The sequence below is a fragment of the Phascolarctos cinereus genome, unplaced genomic scaffold (assembly GCF_003287225.1).
Source record: "Phascolarctos cinereus isolate Bilbo 61053 unplaced genomic scaffold, phaCin_HiC Scaffold_9;HRSCAF=440, whole genome shotgun sequence".
Lineage (NCBI taxonomy): Eukaryota > Metazoa > Chordata > Mammalia > Diprotodontia > Phascolarctidae > Phascolarctos > Phascolarctos cinereus.
In genome coordinates, this window is record NW_027556402.1 from 2267138 (window position 1) to 2285661 (window position 18524).

At 49.5% G+C, this 18524-nt stretch overlaps 1 protein-coding gene across 1 annotated transcript in view; it reads right to left on the reverse strand.

Annotated features, from left to right (window-relative positions):
• Positions 1-5963, reverse strand: part of MTMR7 (myotubularin related protein 7) — a 108759-nt gene extending 102796 nt beyond the window's left edge. Inside the window, exon 1 of the mRNA XM_020976759.2 lies at positions 5857-5963. Coding sequence (XP_020832418.1) covers positions 5857-5880 — 24 coding nt within the window. The 5' untranslated portion in view covers positions 5881-5963. The remainder of the gene's footprint in view (positions 1-5856) is intronic.
• Between the last annotated feature and the right edge of the window lie 12561 nt (positions 5964-18524).

Consider the following 18524-nt stretch of genomic DNA (forward strand, 5'->3'; position numbering starts at 1 on the left):
ATGATTGGACAACGCTGCTGTTTCCAGGGCAAATGGCACTATGGTTATCCCAGCTCAAGGTACAAGACAAGGATCCCCTACAACAGTGTCTTTATCACTGGTTAGGTCAGCCACCTCTGCTATCACTGATTAACAAAAGAGTCATGCTAATATTCCTAGGTGCCCTGCAGGGACTGGGTCACAAGCTCTAATTTTTACACAAGGAAAAGAAGCCTTCTTTCACTGAAGCCCTGAGATCTCCAGGGATTGGGGGGATGCTGACAGTGAAGTCTGAGCAGAAGAACTGAGGAAGGAGGAAGACTAGAGCTCATTCCTTTTCTGCCTGAATGAACTGGAAGGAAGGGACCAGAAGGGACAGCCACCTTAGGGATCAATGATATAAGATTTGGTATTTTAGATGGAGCAAGAAGGAACTTTGTAAGCCACCAAGGCCCACCTTGTACAGAGGAGAAACTGAATGCATAAGTGACTTGTCCACCAAGCCCAGGGGTTTTCTCCTCTATGCCTATGGGGCCCTGGTTGTTCATTATATACTAATGCAGAAATTTTAATGGATCAAAGAGCCAAATGTAGAGCCTTGCACTGCCAAATACAGGAGGCGTGATAGAGGGAACTCCAGGAAAGATGCAGGTTCCTTTGGCCCCTCTCTCACTAGCTGGCCACAGCAATCATATCAGCCACAGAATGGAGAAACAATAGAGAGCTTTGAAGAGGAAGACAGAGCCATTGGGGAGCTTGGAAGAGAAAAAGAAAAAAAGAGACATTCTAGCTATTGGTCAGGGAAAGCCTTGTACCCAGGAAGGTCAAGAGGGAAGAGGAGAGAGAAAGAGAAGGGGGGGGAGAAAGAGAGAGAGAGAGAGAGAGAGAGAGAGAGAGAGAGAGAGAGAGAGAGAGAGAGAGAGAGAGAGAGAGAACACATGTACATTACCCCCCCACTCTGAATGACAAGGGGGAAGGCACTGGGGATACAAAGACCAAATAAAAAACCAGCCCTGCCCTCAAGAAGCTTATATTCTACAGGGTCAATATAACACATGCAGAGATAAATTTGGATATGATAACTTGTGGACAGACCACTTGACAAACTAGCTGGATCAGAAAGTCTTTCTACAGAGGAAGCAATGAAGAAGCAAAAGTGAACATGTAGCCCAGTACAGAGGAGGGCACTCTGGCTCTGGAAGCAGAGGGCTGGGGTTCAAATCCAGCTCTGGACACTGACTACCTGCATGATTGTGGTCAAGTCTTTTTCCTGCATGTCAGTTTCGTTTGTAAAACAAAAGGTTGGACTAAATGGCCGCCGAGGTCCCTCCTGACTTACTACCAAGATTCTAAAGTCTGTGATGAGCCAAGAAGGTGCCTTCCAGGAACGGGGCAAGGTCTGTGCCAAAGAACAGAGGCAGGAGATGGGCCAGACAACCGCAAAGCCGTTCAGCTTGGCTGATGGCAAAGTCTAGAAAGGCAGAAGCCAGCTTGTGAAAGAATGTAAAGGCCTCAAAGAGGAGTCTGCATTTGATCCCAGAGGCAACAGAGGGCCTAAAATCATTGGAGTGTAAATTTAGAAATAGAAGGGATGATACAGGTCAGCTATTCCAATCCACTCCTCTCTTCCTCTCTCTCTCTCTCTCTCTCTCTCTCTCTCTCTCTCTCTCTCTCTCCCTCTCTCTCTCAGTCTCTCTGTCTCTGTCTCTCTCGGTCTCCCTCTCCCTCTCTCTCTTGGTCTCTCTCTGTTTCTCTCTGTCTCTATGTCTCTGTCTCTCTTGGTCTCTCTCAGTCTCTCTGTCTCTGTCTTTCTCAGTCTCTGTCTTTCTCAGTCTCTCTCTATCTCTCTCTCTCTGTCATATCAGCCTCCATGGGTTTCATTCAATGTCTTGAGTTCCAGTCCCACATCACCAACCACCTCCTAGCCATTTTGAACTCATTCCACGGCCATCTCAAACTTAACATGTGGCCTTCCTGCCAAGACGGCTGCCTGGACCAGACCTACTCCATCAAAACCCTGTAGTTCACACTGGACCAGATAATGATCAAAAAATCCAATGAGAAACTACAGTAAGGGACAAAAACCACAGCAAAACTGCCCAAATGGCTAGCCAGTGAATGTCCCTAAGGTCCTTTCTTTCTTTCTCTCAGTCAGTGGGTGGAGGGGTTGTGTGTGTAGGGAAAACGGCAATAGCAATGGCAAACAGAGGGCCATTCTGATGTACTTATGTTTGTTTGGGCTTTTTTGTTTGTTTTGGTGAGGCTATCAGGGTTAAGTGACTTGCCCAGGGTCACACAGCTAGTGAGTGTTATGTGTCTGAGGCCGCATTTGAACTCAGGTCCTCCTGACTCCAGGGCTGGTGCTCTATCCACTGCGCCACCTTGCTGCCCCCATTCTGAAGTTTTTTTAAGAAGAAAAGTTCAGAAGGGAGCACAGACTAGCCGGACAGTTTTGAAAATAGCATGTAGAATCTAATCTAGACTCTTTTTTCAATCAAGCAATGGGAAATGGAGCTTCAAGGTTTCCTACAAAACCCTGTGCTCCCTGGGGTGGGGAGGATGCTCTCTTGACTAGGTGGGGGTTTAAGTTCAGTATAAAAACCAACGAATCAAGCAGCCATGTATCATGTGTTTACTCTGCTCCCGGAATCATGGTACACCCCTCAGATACGAAGAAAAGCCAAAAGTCATCTTAGAACTCAAGCGCTTTCCTTTCCCCCTTTCCTAACTTCCTTTTTTCTACTGAGGGTACCCCATCCTTCCAGTCACCCAAGTTTCTGAGCTCAGCCTTACTGACTCATGGCTTTCCCTCCCCCCACATGCACAGAGTTGCTAGATCCTGCTTCTGTCTCCACACCCATCCCCTTCTCTGCTCTGACACTGCCCCAGCCCGGGTGCAGGCCTCGACACCTGGATGGCTGCAGGAACCTGCAGGTGGACGTTCTGGCCTCAAGTCTCTCCCCACCCCAGTTCATCTTCTGATCAGCTGTCAAATTAATCTTCCAAAAGAGCAGGTCTGACCACGTCGCCACCCCACCCCACACTCAACAAGCTCCAGGAGCTCCCTCTTGTCTCTAGGACTAAATAGAAAGCCTTCCTTTGGCCTTGAAAGCTCCTCCTCCCTTTCCAGGCACCTCCCACCTGTCTCCACTCCACTGCTCCCTGAATCGACAACCCTGGCCTCCATGCTGTCCATCTGCCACGGGGCCTTGGCATCGCCAGTGCCCGCAGACTCTCCCTCTTTGCCTCCACCGCCTGGCTTCCTTGGAGCCCCACCTTCTGCCAGAGGTCCTAGTCTTCTCCACCGCTGGTGCCTTCCCTCGGAGATGGCCTTCTATCCCTACCCTGCATGTATCTTGTATGCACAAAGTTATTCTCATGTCGTCTCTGCCGTTAGAATGTAAGTTCCTTGAGGGCAGGGGCCGTGCTTTTCCCTTTCTTTGTATCTGCAGCAATTAGCACTGCTGTGTGACTGACACAGAGTAAACACGCAGTGCATGTGTGTTGACTCGTTGACTGACTTATCTCTGGGAGAACCAGGACAGGCCTCCAGCTGGACAGGCTGCAATCAGCTCCTTTGGGGAGTGTGCCCACCTCCAGCAGATTCCTGATGCTCCTGAAGCAGTGTCGATTTCAGACCCCTCGCTCCCAGCCTTTCAGAGCTGACAAAGCTTTAGGGCCCTTTCTGTGGGCGCTAATGAACAAAACACTAACGCATCCAGGATAATAGAGAAATTCCCTTTCTAAAAACTTAAAATAAGATGTCCAATCTGACTGACTGCGGCACTTCTATACATCCATGAACACACCCTTCCCCAGCCCTGCAATGGGGTCACCGCAGGATAGAGCTGCGTCTGTTCCTGAAATCCCACACCCATTCTTCCTGCTCAATAGGATTCCTTTCAGTGAAGATGCAGAAATTCAATCAGGACACCAGGTGAGTGAGGACAGAAGAGTCCAGCAGACAAAGCTGCCCAGCTCCTCCTGACTGCCTTGGATTCTAAGACCCAGCCCTGAAAAACCAGCTAGCCCCCTTGTCAAATGAGCCAGGCCAACCTCCCATCAGAGGGCAGACCCATCCAGCAGTCAGCAAGCCTTTCTTCAGAGCCTACTGTGGCCAGAAGCTTATGTTCTAAGAAGGGCAAGGACAGTGTATGAGGGCAGTGGTGTGGCCAGAGCCTCAGAGGTCAGTGAGTGGAGCCCACTGACACACCCTAATCCCAGTGGGGATGGGAGCATTGATGTAAGCATGGTTCCACAGCTGGGGTGGGGGTGGGGGCAAAGGAAGATGGTGGGGGAAGGGCATTACAGGCACAGCAGGAGACCACAGAGGAGCCAATGTCTTCAAGGATAGGTAACACAACCCTCCCATTTTACAGATGAGAGGACTGAGGTCATAGCATTATAGAAATAAGAGATCTTAAAGGGCATCTAGTCCAACTGCTTCTTTTTATAGAGCAGGAAACTGAGGCCCAGAGAAATGATGGGATTTTCCACAGGTGCCCCTCCTACTTGTTAGCACTTTCCTCTCCCCTCACCACCCCCACAATACCTTGGCATTGTACTCCCCCAGTAGAAGGAAGCTCCTCGAGGCCAGGGCACCCCAAGGGTCCAGCACAGCCCGACCCACAGAAGGCATTCCATAAACACTTGTTGATTAATTAATAGGTGGATTGATGAAGGAGGGGTTTGGACAGGCTGGAGGCAGGGGCCCTCCCTTCCAGCTCTGAGGCCTAGAATCCCAGGCAGTTCCGAGTTGAACACCTCTGCCTGCTGGCAAACTGAATTAGGAGAGAAGGAGGATTCATGTGAAAATAAAACAGAAAGGACATGGAAAGGGTGTTCAGGAGGGAGAGTCTCAAGCCCTGCCAGGTGGGAGCAGGGCTACTGAGTCTTGGGCTGTTCGTTCAGGGGCTGTCTAGGGCCCCAGAGGCCTGATCCTCCAAAGTATCCCAGAAGGCTGCACTTCTCTGGCCTTTGCCGACTACTTAAACAACAACTAATTCCCTGGGGCAGAATCAATCCATACATCTGAGCAATCTAGGGCAGCCTGGCATCAGCAGCCCCAGAACCTAATCCTCTTCCTCTGACAGACAGGGGAGGTTTACACACAGCTCAGGAGCTAGAACCCAAGCATCCCCTTCCTCCCAAAGGCAGGGCACAGGACTGGCTTCCTGGGCAGCCCCCATGGTGGGGGGGGGGGTCGGAGATGTTTCAAGGCCTTTCCTCCCAGCTGGCTCGTAAAGGAGGATGGGAAGGAGAGTCTGGGGCCTAGCCCTCACCCCCTAGTGAGCTCCACCAGAAAGCCGGCTGCAGGTGACATTCAGGGCTCTCCATCTCTCCTCACCCCCACCCTGCCCTGGGCCAGCGTGGCCAGCTTACAGAACAGCCCCGTCCGATTAAAGTCAGGGTCAAAGGGACAGGGCGGAGGCAGCAAGCAGGGGAATGCAGAACGGGATGGAGCCCGAGAGGGATGGACCACGAGAAGGATGGACCACGTGAGGGAGGGAGCCCAGGAGGCATGGATCATGGGAAGGATGGAGCGCAGAAGGGATGCAGGGAGCGGCAGCGGATCAAAGAAGGGCAGGGCGGGCCGAGGATGCCCTCGGGGGCACGGAGGCGGGCAGCGGGGGCACGCGGCCTCGGAGCCCAGGGCGCGGTCCGGACGCCCACCGAAACACCCCCCTCCTCCTCCCGACCCGCTGGGGACACTCTGGGGGGCGGCGACCAGTCTCTGGGTGGAGACGCTCCCGGGGCGGACCCCGGGGTGGCACCTGTCCCCGGAGGGCGTGGCGTTGGCGCAGGGTTGGGACAGATGATGGCTCGGGCCCCCTCCCCCGCCCTCAGGCCCGCATCCCCCCGCCGCTGAAGCCCCACCTTGGGCGTGCGGATGTGCTCCATGCTGCTGCTGGGTGGGTGGCCGCCGGGGACCGGGCGCCGGGCTGTAGCACCTGCGCCTCTCGCCAGCCGGGAGGGGGAGGGGAAGGGGCCCAGGCGGGCCAGCGACGGGGCGGGAGGGCGGGAGGAGGGGCTTGTGCGCGTGCGCGGCGCGGCAGGGGGCGGGGGCGGAGTGGTCCTGCTCTGCGTCCAGCCATCCTCCCTCCCTCCCGGCCCCGCCCCGGTGGCAGAGGATGCTCAGCCTCCAGGTGAGCTGTGGCCGACTGGGGCCGGGGGTGGGGTGGGGCGCGGAGCGGGAGAGGCCAGGAGCCTCCGCACCCCAAGCTCCCCGGGAGCCCCTCCTTCCTCCTTCCTCCTTGTGTGTCCGCATCCCCATCCCCAGATCCAGCCGGGGAAGCTGGGGGTAGAAGGATGCCCTTGTGGTCCATCCTCCCAGGGCGGGCTTGCTTTGCCCAGGGAGCCAGCGGTACCGCGTCTCGCCACCTGCACCCGTCTTCCTAGGCAGGGAGCGTGGCTGGGGGGGTGCTATTGCCCTCCCCCTCCCCACGTGGTGAATGAAGATCCTGTTACTTGGCTGTTGTCTCCCCAGTTAGAATGCCTGATTCCTTCCTTGTTTTCTTCATCGAGAGGCTGCAGTCCACTAGGACCCCCAGGTCTTTTTACACGGGAAATAGCGAGCACTCCCAATCCTTTACTCTGCAGGTTGATTTTTTAAAATTTATTTTTAATTAATTTATTTTGATTTATCAACAATCACTTCCATAAGCTTTTGAGTTTTACATTTTTCTCCCCCTTCCTCCCCACCTCCCTCCCCAAAACAGTGTGCAATCTGCACATATATGTCATACATGTATATACATTCCTATTAAACATATTTTCACATTAGTCATGTTGTAAAGAAGAATTTGAACCAATAGGAGGAATCACCAGAAAGAGGAAACAAAACTCAACAGAAGAAAAAAAAATAGCAAATAGTATGCTTTGATCTGCATTCAAACTCCATTCTTTCTTTGGATGTGGATAATATTTTCCATCATGAGGCCTTTGGAGATGTCTTAGATCATTGTATTGCTGGGAAGGGTTAAGTCTATCAATATTAGTCATCGCACAACGTGGCTGTTACTGTGTACAACATTCTCCTGGTTCTACTCACTTCACTCAGCATCAGACCATACAAGTCTTTCCAGGTTTTTCTGAAGTCAGCCTGTTCATCATAGTTACGATATTATTGCATTACATTAAGTTGATTTTTTTCAAGTATATTTTTTTACATTGATCTTGTGTAATTTGCACTAATAGATTCTCCCCATCTCTCTAGCCTGTTAAGGTCTGTTTGGATCCCAGTTCTGTCACCGACCTCCTCTCTCCACATCCTCACTGTGACCCAATTCTGAAAACCCAGATGCTGGTATTTAGTGCTGGCCTTTTTTGTTTTTAAAATGTTTATTGATCCACTTAGTAGCTGTGTGACCCTAGGCAAGTCACTTAACCCCATTGCCTAGGCAAAAAAAAAATGTTTATTGATGCCTTCTGTTTTTACACCCTCCTATTTCCAGGTATATCCGTCCTTCTTTCCCTACCTGAGGGGTTATCCATCTCTTGTGACAAAACTTTTAAAAAGAGGACAAAATCAACTTACACATCAACTATGTCTAACAGTGTATGTGATATTCTTCACCCATAGTTTCCCACCTCTGGAATGAAATGAGGGAGATAGATTTTCCTAGTTCTACAAGGTTAAGCTTAGTCATTACAATAGTCCTGCATTCAGGTTCTTTTTCTTTTTCTTTTTGCTTTTTCCATGTCCATTATTGTAGTCATGCATATATTTTCCTGGTTTTGCTTACTTCACTCCAAATCCGTTCATATAAATCTTCCTATGATTCTGAATTCTTTGGAATTATTGTTTCCTGCAATACAGCAATGATGGCAGCAGAGTATATTGGAAAGAGCCTAGGTTTGGAGCCAAGCCAATCAGTCAATAAACATTTGTTAAGCGCCTACTATATGCCGAGCACTGTCCTTAGCACTGTTGCTGCTATTTCTCCTTGTTCTGGAAGAGGACCATGACATCAGGAAGATGACGACATGATGTGCAAATGAATTGGATTTGGGTGAGGGAGGGCTGTGCTAGGTCACCAGCCTCAGTCTGGGTCCCGTGGCCAGATACAGATTAATATTACTGGCGATGACCCCCTTAGCACTGAGGGCACAGAGAAAGGTAGGCCCTGCCCTTGAGGAGTTCACAGTCTAATGGGAGAGACAACACATTTCCAAAAGCTGCAAAGGGGGAAGAGGGTCCCCAGGCTGAGGCACGAGGAAGTCCTGCAGCTGGGTGGGAAGTGAGATGGTTGCCCTGGCACCATTGTTGAATACAGAGCCTGGAAGGAGCTCTCCCATGCCCACCCTCCACCTCCTCCAAGCAGAAGGAGGGACCATGCTTTAGTCAAGCAAGTCCAAGGTAGTTCATATACAACGGCTTTGGGAAGTGGAAGAACCTCATCACCCTGCAAGGTCCCATCCACCTCAGTACTCCATGCGTCCTATTCCTCTAATTGGAGGGTGGAGCCACGGACTCTAAGAACTCCCTGTCAGGAGGGAGCTCAGCTGAGCAGGTCTCCTCCTTACTCCTCTGGCTGCACTGCTCTGGGCCTTCTCTGGCTTTTCCACTCTGCCCCTGCATCAGAACCTCCCCCTCTTCAGCTTCCTTTCCTGTATTGCCTTCCCCCATTAGATTATAAGCTCCTTGAGGACAGTCCCTGTCTTCCTTTTGGGTATTTTCATCTCTGGGGCTTAGTACAGCACTCCAGAACATGTTAGGTGCCCAATAAATATTTGGAGGCAGGTCTCTGAACTTTCTACCAACCATTTTTCCTTATGCATGAAGAAAGAGTCCTCTAAAGACGAAGGCTGGAGAGGTGAAGGCCCCAGCACTAGCAGCAGAAGTTTCTCTGGGGACAAAAGGAGATTTGGTTCAAGGCCAAAGCCAATCCCTTCCAGGCCCCGTGACAACTCAGCATCAGAGCAATGGCTTAGGGAATTTGGGCCCGTTAGCACGGAGATTCAAGAGCTGATAAACAAGCAACTTTCTCTGGATGTGTGCAGAAAGACAATACAGTATTGGCAGGGCGAGATGGTGGCTTTCTTTACATGTGGATGTATATTTGACTCCAGGAGAGGCAGTGTGATGGAAGAAAAAGATCGCTGTCTCTGAATAGCTCCCAAATCTAGAAACTCCATGTCTGGCTTTGGACAACTCGTTTCACTCCTCTGGGCCTCGGTTTTCTACTTTGTGGTAGACATAACCCCTGACATGATTTCCTTCACTGTCTCCTCTTTCCCTCCAGTTTCTGATAAAGCTTCATGAAGTCAACCCCTCCACATGTGCTCTGGATCCCTTCCTTTCCTGTCTTCTCCAGCAGACTCTCCCTTTATCCTTCCCACCTTCTCAAATCTTCAATTTCTCCCTGTCTTCTGATTCTTTCCCTGCTGCCTTCAAACATACAAAAGGCTCTCTCATCCCTGAAAAACATCCCCAGTAGACCCTGCCATCCCCCAAGCCAGCATCCTATATCTCTCCTCCCTTTCTCAGACACACTCCTAGTAAGAGTTCCCTATACTTACTTCTTCCCTCTCACTCAGCCCCCAGGCTGGTAGCAATCTGGTTTCCAGCCCATCACTCAACTGGAACTGCTCTTTCCCAAGTCACCAGTATTGTCTTAGCTGCCAAACCTGATGATCTTTTCTTGGTCCTTATCTTTCTTGACCTGTCTGCAGCCTTAGACACTGTCAATTGACCCCTTTTCCTTGAGACTCTCCCCTCTCTGGGCTCCCTTTACAACCTGACCCCAGCTTCTCTAGCCTCCTGGGCCATTTCTCTCCTCTGGGATCCAGTTACCGGGTCCCTTCCAACTCCCCATCTGTGATTCTAGGACTGAAAATGATGCAGAAAGAAGAAAGAGGCGAGCAGATCTCCTGAGGTTATTCAATTTCTGCTCGTGGACCAGCTGCTCTTGGCATTACCATTGGCAGGATGTACCTGCCAACTAAAGGCAGTGAAACAGATTGCTCCTTCTTGTTGCCAGGCAGAAAGACCTCCCTAAATCATTAGCTCTAGCCCTCAGGAGGCCTGGGAGCACAAATCAGCGAGCTGAAGCATCCCTTTATCCCAGGAGCTAGATTTGAGTTTGAGCCAAGAGCGTTAGCCCAAAGCAGATGGGAATGCAAAATCCAGAGGACTCTGTAGTGATTGATGGGGAGGGGTCTTCGCTTGTGTTTCTGCCAGAACCAAAGCACACTTGTATATGGGCAAAGAGCAAGCTGTTGCCTGTCCTAGAGGAGACCATTGAAAGCCTAGAAGAATACATATCTATGCTCTGGGTTATAAGGGAGGAAAGAGTCAGTGGCACAGTAGCTCCTTGGCCTTGAAGCCAAGAAGACCCGGATTCAGGTCTCGCCTTTGACATACTTAGCCTCTAACATACTGGCCTGGATCCAGGCCTCCCACCTCCTGGCCTCTGTGTCAGGCTTGGCTCCAGACCACCCACCTGTCTTCCCCAAGGGCCTTCCCATGGAGCCCTTTGTCAGCCTCAGACCGAGACCACCCACGTGCTGGCCTCTGTCTTCAAGCCGGAGCCTTCCCAAGGAGCCCTTTGTCGGCCTCAGATCTAGGCCACCCACCTGCGGATCTCTGTCTTCATGCCAGGGCCTTTTCCACCGTTCCCAAGGACAGACCAATCTGGATCAGACCCAGTTCCCATTGCCAGCTCATGCCTCCTGTCCAGATTCCCCTAGGCCATGCTTTCCCCGCTCCTGCCTGCTGTGAGTTGAGCCTTCCTCCTGGGCCTCCTGGGGACACAGGAATACTACTTACCATAAGGGTGGGCCTTGAGGGAAAGCCTCGAACAGTCTACTCACCTGCCTTCCCCAACAAATCTCTCTAGCCTCTGATCTTCTGCCTGGACACATTCCTCTATAGTAGCTTGGCCCCAGCCTGCCGTACTCTTCCCAGCCAAATGATTCCAACCCCTGGCTATCTTTGTATAAATCTCATTCCCAGCCCCCCACAGCCCTCTCTCTTACTCCCATCTCCTTTCACCAAACTCCTCAATACCCGCTCCCCCCCATCAGATGTATTGGAGAAGACAGGATTCAATGGCATCCCTTTGCTTTGGCAAGGAAAAGCCCCCTACCCAACATCCAATTCCATGCCTGTTGGCCTCAAAGAACTCACAAACTAAGCAGAGAAGACAGTACCCCAAGGGTCGCTGAAAAGGTGGGGAGGGTGGGAGGTGGTGCTCCAGGGGTACCTGCCGCAGGGCATGGTTCTGGGAAGTTGAAACTGAGCAGAGCAGCTGGTGGGAAATGAAGGTAGCTGGAAAATCTAGAGCCTTCTATAAAGCCATCCATTCAAAAGGAGAAGCAGCTGAGGGTTGTGGATTGGGTATGTGCATAGTTATTGCACACAGCATATTGTCAGCCTCCATTAGAATGTCAATTGCTTGAGGCTGTGTCTCTACCTTTCTAAGCAGTCTCAGTGCTTGACACAGTGCCAGGCTTAATGTTTCTTGACTGGTTCATGCTCAGTCTCCCACTAGCTTCCAAGACTATGAGATCTAGAGAAGGTGTCAAGCTGTGCTGGGAGAGGGATCTTCCTCACTGGGAGTGCCCTATATAACGAAATCAGGGGACAGGCTCTGTCCCAGGCAGGGCGAGTAAAATCTTTTCCCTAAGAATGGGGAAAGAGGAGGACAAGGGATGGGCGGCAGCAAAGACAGAGTCAACCCTGGACCCAGACATCAGAGGGTGGAGGAATGTGAGCCAGAGAAGCACCATGGGATAGCCTGAGCTGCCCAAGAGCTGCCCTTCCCCTGTGGAGGGGAGAGAGAGTGGAGCTGCACAGCCTCAGCACAGGGCATCAGTGCCCAGGGGCCCCAGACTGGGGGCTCAGGACCAAGGGCCCCAGACAAGGAGCGCAGTCAGTTGAGGGTTTAAGTAGGAATGGCAAGGGGCAGGAGAGCCAGGGAGCGTTGTGTGGGTGGGCAGGTGGGTAGAGACTGAGCCGAAGGAGATGGCTGCTTGTTTGTCCATGGAAAGAGTGGGGCGTACCTTCAGGGGCCTCCAACCCAGCTTGTGACTAGATCCTCCCAAGACCTGACTGCCAGCCCCTCGCTGCTGCTAGTGACGGAGGTAGGGGCCAATGGCAGGCAGCCACAGGGGCACCCCAAAACCGTCAGTGAGGGAGAGGAAGTTCTGGGCAAAAGCTGAGGACCTCAGTGCATGAGGGGTGACCTGCTTACCACTCTCTGCCATCAGGGAATCAGAAGAGATGGGCAGACTGACTGACTGACAGACTGACAGGTTTCGAAGGTGAATTATTGGCTGAGAAGATGGCCTCTGAGCTTTGGCCAGCTGGAACTCAACTTCAAATTGAGAAACCTGTGTATAGCACTCACACAGTACTATGTATGAGAAAGAAAGGAAACCAGCATTTATTAAGCACCTACTGTGTGCCAGGGACTGTGCCAAGTGCTTTACAGATATTATCTCATTTGATCCTCCCACAAGGTAGGTGCTGTTATTATACCCATTCTACACAAGGAAACTGAAGCAAATGGCGGCGAAGTGACTTGCCCAGGGTCACATGCCCAATTAGTATCTGAGGTCAGGTCTTCCCAATTCCAGGCCCAGCACTCTATCTGCTGTACCCCCACGGTACAAGGCCCCGTGCTAGGCGCTGGGGCTGCAGACAAAAGACACAGTCTCAGCCCTGAGGAAATGGACGATGTACTATCAAAGCAACATGTGGGCAAACAAGTGAGGACCAGGCATCGGGGAGAGCACCCTGACAGATGGGAGGAGCAGGAGGGGCTCTGAACACGCAACAGGCTGGCCAGGGGCCACACCAGCACCAGCCATCCCCATGAGCATCTGGTCCCTGCAGCTCATGGCTGGGCCCAGGAATTCCTCAGGGCTCCTCTTGGCTTCCTGAGTACCCCCAGTGCCTGGCACTTAGTGGGAAGCAGTTGATGTATGCTTGTTGACCAACAGATGGACCGTTGCCTGCGTCTGCTTCCTCTCCCATCTTGTACCGAGCAAGCGATTGACATGCCTTGATACGTGTGCCAGGCACTGAGCCTGCTCTGCCCACACACAGGATTATGTGCCCAGAAAAGGTCCTCTCACCAGGAGCAGGCAGAAAATAACCAGACAAAGGAAGAAGATGGACAGAACACTGCGGGAAAGCTAAGGAGGGAGAGATCGTTTGCAGAAGAGGGTGACTGGCCCGCGGCTCAGAGAAGCTGGCTCAGTCTTGTCCTCTGATACTTGTGAAAATATGTATCTGGGATTCCTGGGGATTCGCAAAAGCCCAGCTCAAGTTTTTAAAAAGGGCCGTTGGTCAATAAACATGAAGTACTAACTGTGTGCCAGTCATGTGCTACGTGCTGGGGATCCAAAGAAAGGTGAAAGACGTCTCCCCTGTCCACAGGGAGCTCACAGTCTAAGGGGGGAGACACATGCCCCTGTTGGCCCCACCCCCAGCGGGAGCCCTGGTACTCAAGTACCTGACTGGCTTTACCCAGGCTTCCTCTTCTGCCTTTGAAAGAGGGGTGATGAGAAGGAAAAGGGGAAGCCAATGCAAAGGGGGAGATGAGGAGAAGCACGCAGGGAGGGACGCTGAAAGCTAAGCCATGAGGACCTCCAGAGTACTAGGCCAGAAGGAAACGGTAGAGAGGGAGGATGTGTCCAGATCCCAGAGGGTGGGGTGAGGACTGGTCCTGAGATGCAGCCACGCCCCTTCAGAGCCAGGAATCCACGGCCTCCGGGCAAGGAGAGGCATGTTTCCTCGGGTCAGCAGCAACAGCGGCCTCTGTTACCTTCTCTGCTCCCCCACAGAAGCCCAGGACATCCTTCCTACACGGGGGACGCTGGTAGATGTTTAACGACCAGCTGGCGGATGTACACAGGACACATTTATGTGTTTAATCTACATTAGTAAGGTTTTCCCATCACTTTCTTAAGTCTAGACAATCCACAACCCACTATGTTAAGCCCTGAGCTGCCCCATCTGAGGATTTGTGAGGTGTAAATGCTCCCACCGCAAAGCTAACAATGGGTATCCTCGCTTCCACCCTGCCTCGCTGAGAGCTGTTTGTCCTTCTCTGCTCCCTGAAAGAAGACTTGTGTGGACAAACTGACTTGTTTCTTACCGCTTCCTTGCAATTCAATTAGAGAGGCAGTATGAAGTAGATGGAGTGCTCGGTTTGAATCTTGCCTTAGGCTTTTTTTTACTAGTTGCATTACCCTGGGCAAGTCACTTAACCACTATAACCCCCCATTTTCTCATCTGTAAAACGAGGGGGCCTTCTAGATCTAGATTTTATGAGTCTATTGTTTCAAAAAAATGTTCCTGTGCTAAGGTGTACTCATCAGTAATTCTGACCTTCCTTGATTTTTATATGTGACTCAAAGCAGAAAGAGCTCTAAATTATTGAGGTTTTGTAATTTAATTTGAACTTTGATAGTGGAAATTGGATAGGGGTTCAGAGCTGCATATTTAATAGAGGTGAGAGTTTGTTAAATTCTCTTAATGAATGCCCTGAAAGAGAGGGAGCCCCTTCTGGAAAAATACACCTGGTAAGTGGGGGCCTGCACATTCCCAGCAGTGTGCAATTGGAGATGGGGAAACGGTGTTCTCCTCCCCCTGGCAGGCAGAGAGGTTTGAAAGGAAGCCTCATTCATACCAAGGGAGGGAGGAGTGGGTCTCAATGGTATGGGCAGATAGAAATAACTGACCGCATGAACTGGCCCGCTCGCCAGCACCCTCTGGAGTCTGTACATGCTTGCTGAGAAGGCGTCTTCCTTGCCCAAGGGGATGCCTCAAATCCTTGGCCAGATAAGATACTGGACACTGAGATCCTTTCTTGAGCTGAACTGCCAAGCATTCAAACTCTACTGCAAAGGGCACAACTGTTGGGAACTGGCCACATTGTTCAAATGCCAAACGTATATTTGCCTAAAAGACTATTTTATGGAGAACTCACATGAGGAGGCACTCAACATGGAGGTCAGAAGAAGTGATACAATGACACTCTCAAGGCCTCTCTGAAGAACTTTGAAATCGATTGTGAGACATGGGAGACACCGGCACAGGACCAACCTGCATGGCAGGCCCCCATCAAAGAAGGCACTGTACCTGAAAAAATGTGAGATGTGCAAATTTAAAGCCAGCTCCGCTTCCAACGTTCATATGAACTATTTGTGCACAAACTCCTATTGGTCTGATCAGCCACAGTGAGACACACAGTGCCCAACCCCACATACTGATGTCATTTTGGTCCTCTTTGAGCACAAAGGACAATAACGAACCAACCAACCTCAATCCCCCCTCCCAATTTGGTCAACAACTGAACGTTATCACTTTTTCATAATTTGTAATTCTTTAAGTTGAGGTAACTAGGTGAGGAGGTAACCATGTGAGGCAGGCTGAACTATCAGCCAGTCAGAATTCCAGCTGTCCAGAGAGCTAGAAAGCAGACTGTTCTCACTTCACCCTTTCCACCAAACCAGATCTCTGCCCCAATATCCACCATGTATGCTCAGGTCTTCTGGCCACCTCCCTATCTAAATTCTCACACAGGAAGCAGCCCCTTCTGGAGAGGAACTCCTTCCACGTCTTTGCAGAGTCCTTCTCAGCTGGCAAAGGATTTCCACCCCAGAGGTTGCTCTCAGCTGAGGACTTCCAAATCTCTGGGATCTCCAGTGGCCCATAGAGATTTGGATGCTTTTCAAACACATGCAAGATTTCCCCCCCTCAGATTCTTCCATTTCTCCAGAGGCAAGTGAAACATCTAATTGGGAGCAAAGCCAAGGAAAGTTTCCTTAGAGGGATGGGGGTGAGGATTGCTTACAAATACAGTAACCTCAAACATCAGAGAGTCAGTAAGACGGAGTGCTAAGTCTGATGGAGTGCTGGATCTAGAGTCAGGGAAACCTAGCTTCAAATCTTACCTCTGGCACTCAGCTGTATGGCCATGTGTAAGTCACTTCACGTCTCTGAGCCTCAGTTTCCTCAACTGTCAAATGGGTACAATAATAACTATGGTACCTAAGTCATTGGGTTGTGGTGGGTCTCAGATAAGGTCACACGGGTAAAGTGCTTTTCAAACCAAAAAGTTCAGTTCCAATTTTGCATAACATCATCATCAGAATCTAATCTAGAGCCCAGTTTAGTAGATTGCATCAGTCTACAGAAATCAATCAATCAATAAATAAACATTTAGTTAGTAAGTGCCTAGTATGTGCCAGATGTAGGAATACAAAAACAAAGAATGAAATAATCCTTTCCCCCAAGGAGCTTACAGTATATTAGGGAGACTCCCTTCTTTCTCTCTCTCTCTCTCTCTCTCTCTCTCTCCCTCTTTTTTCCTCCTATCTTTTCTTCCTCTGTCTGTCTCTCTCCTCCTCTCTTTTCCTTTCCTTCTCTCTGTCTCCCCTCTCTCTTTAACCCCCCTCTCTTCTTTCTGTCTCTGTCTCTATCTCAGTCTCTTTCATTCAGTTTTTCTCTCCCCCATCTCTCTTTTCTCTTTCTCTTTCTTCCCCCTTTCTTCTCTCTCTGTCTCTGTCTCACCCCCCCCATAATACATATGTGTATATGTATATGCAGAATAAATGTATACAGACTAGCTATTAAAGAAACACAGAAGACTTCCCAGTGATGAGAGCTCATTACCTCCTCTGGCAGCCCACTACACACACACACACACACACACACACACACACACACACACACACAAGCAATCTGCCCAAATCTATGGAATTGCCTCCCTCCTCTCAGCAGAGGTAATGTCTATGAGAGCACAATATTGCATACGTTGTTGGGTGTGGTCTGTCTCCGGGCAGTTTTTGTTTAACTGTACTATGAGGAGGTGATTAACTCAGTGTGTGTTGGGGGTGGAGGTTATTTCCAGAAATGCCTGTAATGTAATATTGAAAGACATCAATAAATCTTAAACAAAAGTTGGTGTAATTGCCACTATGCCTTGGACTGTCTGTACTGAGGTCTCCACTTGACCTCACCCCTAGTTGAAACAAGGTCCCTGGGGAGAAGAGAATGAGTCCCAAGGGAAGGTGCCAGGAACACATCTCTCACTGACTTATGAGTCACAATGGAGCTTCCTTCCTTTAACATGAACACAGGTAAGTGTGGAGAGTGACAAATAACCTTCAGCCACAACATTAACACATCCTGGTTCAAATGAGCAGTATTTCCCCTAGCCCTCTGGGAGCCCCAGACCAAAATGAGTGGAAGGAAAGCTGGGGCAAAGTCTAAGAACTCAGGTTCAAATCCCCAGCCTGCCCCTTAGGCATGAGGACCTTTGGTAGTTGACCTTGCTGGGTGTTGGTTTGGACTACGTGGTCTCTAATGGCCCTTCTACCTAGTGGAATAATTCATCAGTAAAAGAAATTTTGAGTACCACTTAGTATATACATATACATATACATGTATATAACATACATACATACATGTGTGTATACACACACATATATTTATATATGATGTACACTACAAAACATACCCACACATGGAATTATGGTCATTCTAGAAAGCAGTTTGGAACTATGTTCAAAAAACTTGTAAACTGTGCATACACTTCAATCTAGAAATTCGGCTACAAGTGCTACATCCCAAAGAGGTCAAAGAAAGAGGGGAAAAAAGAAAACCACATCTACAAAAGTATTTGTTGCAACTCTTTGTGAGGTGGCAAAGATTCAGAAACTGAGGAGGTTCCCATTATTTGGGGAACAGCTGAAAAAGTCGTGGTATATGAATATAATGGAATATTATTCTGCTGTAAGAAATGATGAAGATGACAGTTTCAGAGAAATCTGGAAAGACTTGTATGAACTGATTCAAAGTGAAGTGAGAAGAACCTTTTACACAGTGAAGAAAGACAAAAACCTTTGAAAGTCTTGGGAACTCTGATCAACGCAATGGAGTCAACCACAATGCTAGAGGGCTCAGGATGAAACAAGCTACCTATATCCTACCAGAGAGGTGATGGACTCAGAGGACAGACTGAGGTATTTTTTTTTTTTGGACATGGTCAATGGGGAAATTTATTTTGCTCAACTATACATGCTTGTAACAGAGGTTTTGTTTGTCTTTCTTTCTCAGTGTTGGGGTAAAAAGAGGTGGGTAGGAGAGAATACAAGCCTGAAAATAAAATCAAATAAAACAATTTATTTATTTTAAGAATTTTATTGATTTATTTTGATTTATCAACAATCACTTCCACATGCTTTTGAGTTGAAAATTTTTCTCCCCCTTCCTCCCCCCACCCTCCCCAAGACAGTGCACAATGTGATGTAGGCTTTACATTTATGTACCCATTAAACATATTTTCACATTAGTGAAGTTGTAAGTAAAAATTAAAACCAATAGGAGGAACCACAAGAAAGATGAAACAAAACTCAACAGAAGGTAAAAATAAGTGATAGCAATTTGACTTCCATAGTTCTTTCTTTGGATGTGGACAGCATTTTCCATCCCAAGGCCTCTGGAGATGTCTTAGATCCTTGTAATGCTGAGAAGGGTTCAGTTTAACAATATTAGTCATTGCATAACGTGGCTGTTATTGTGTACA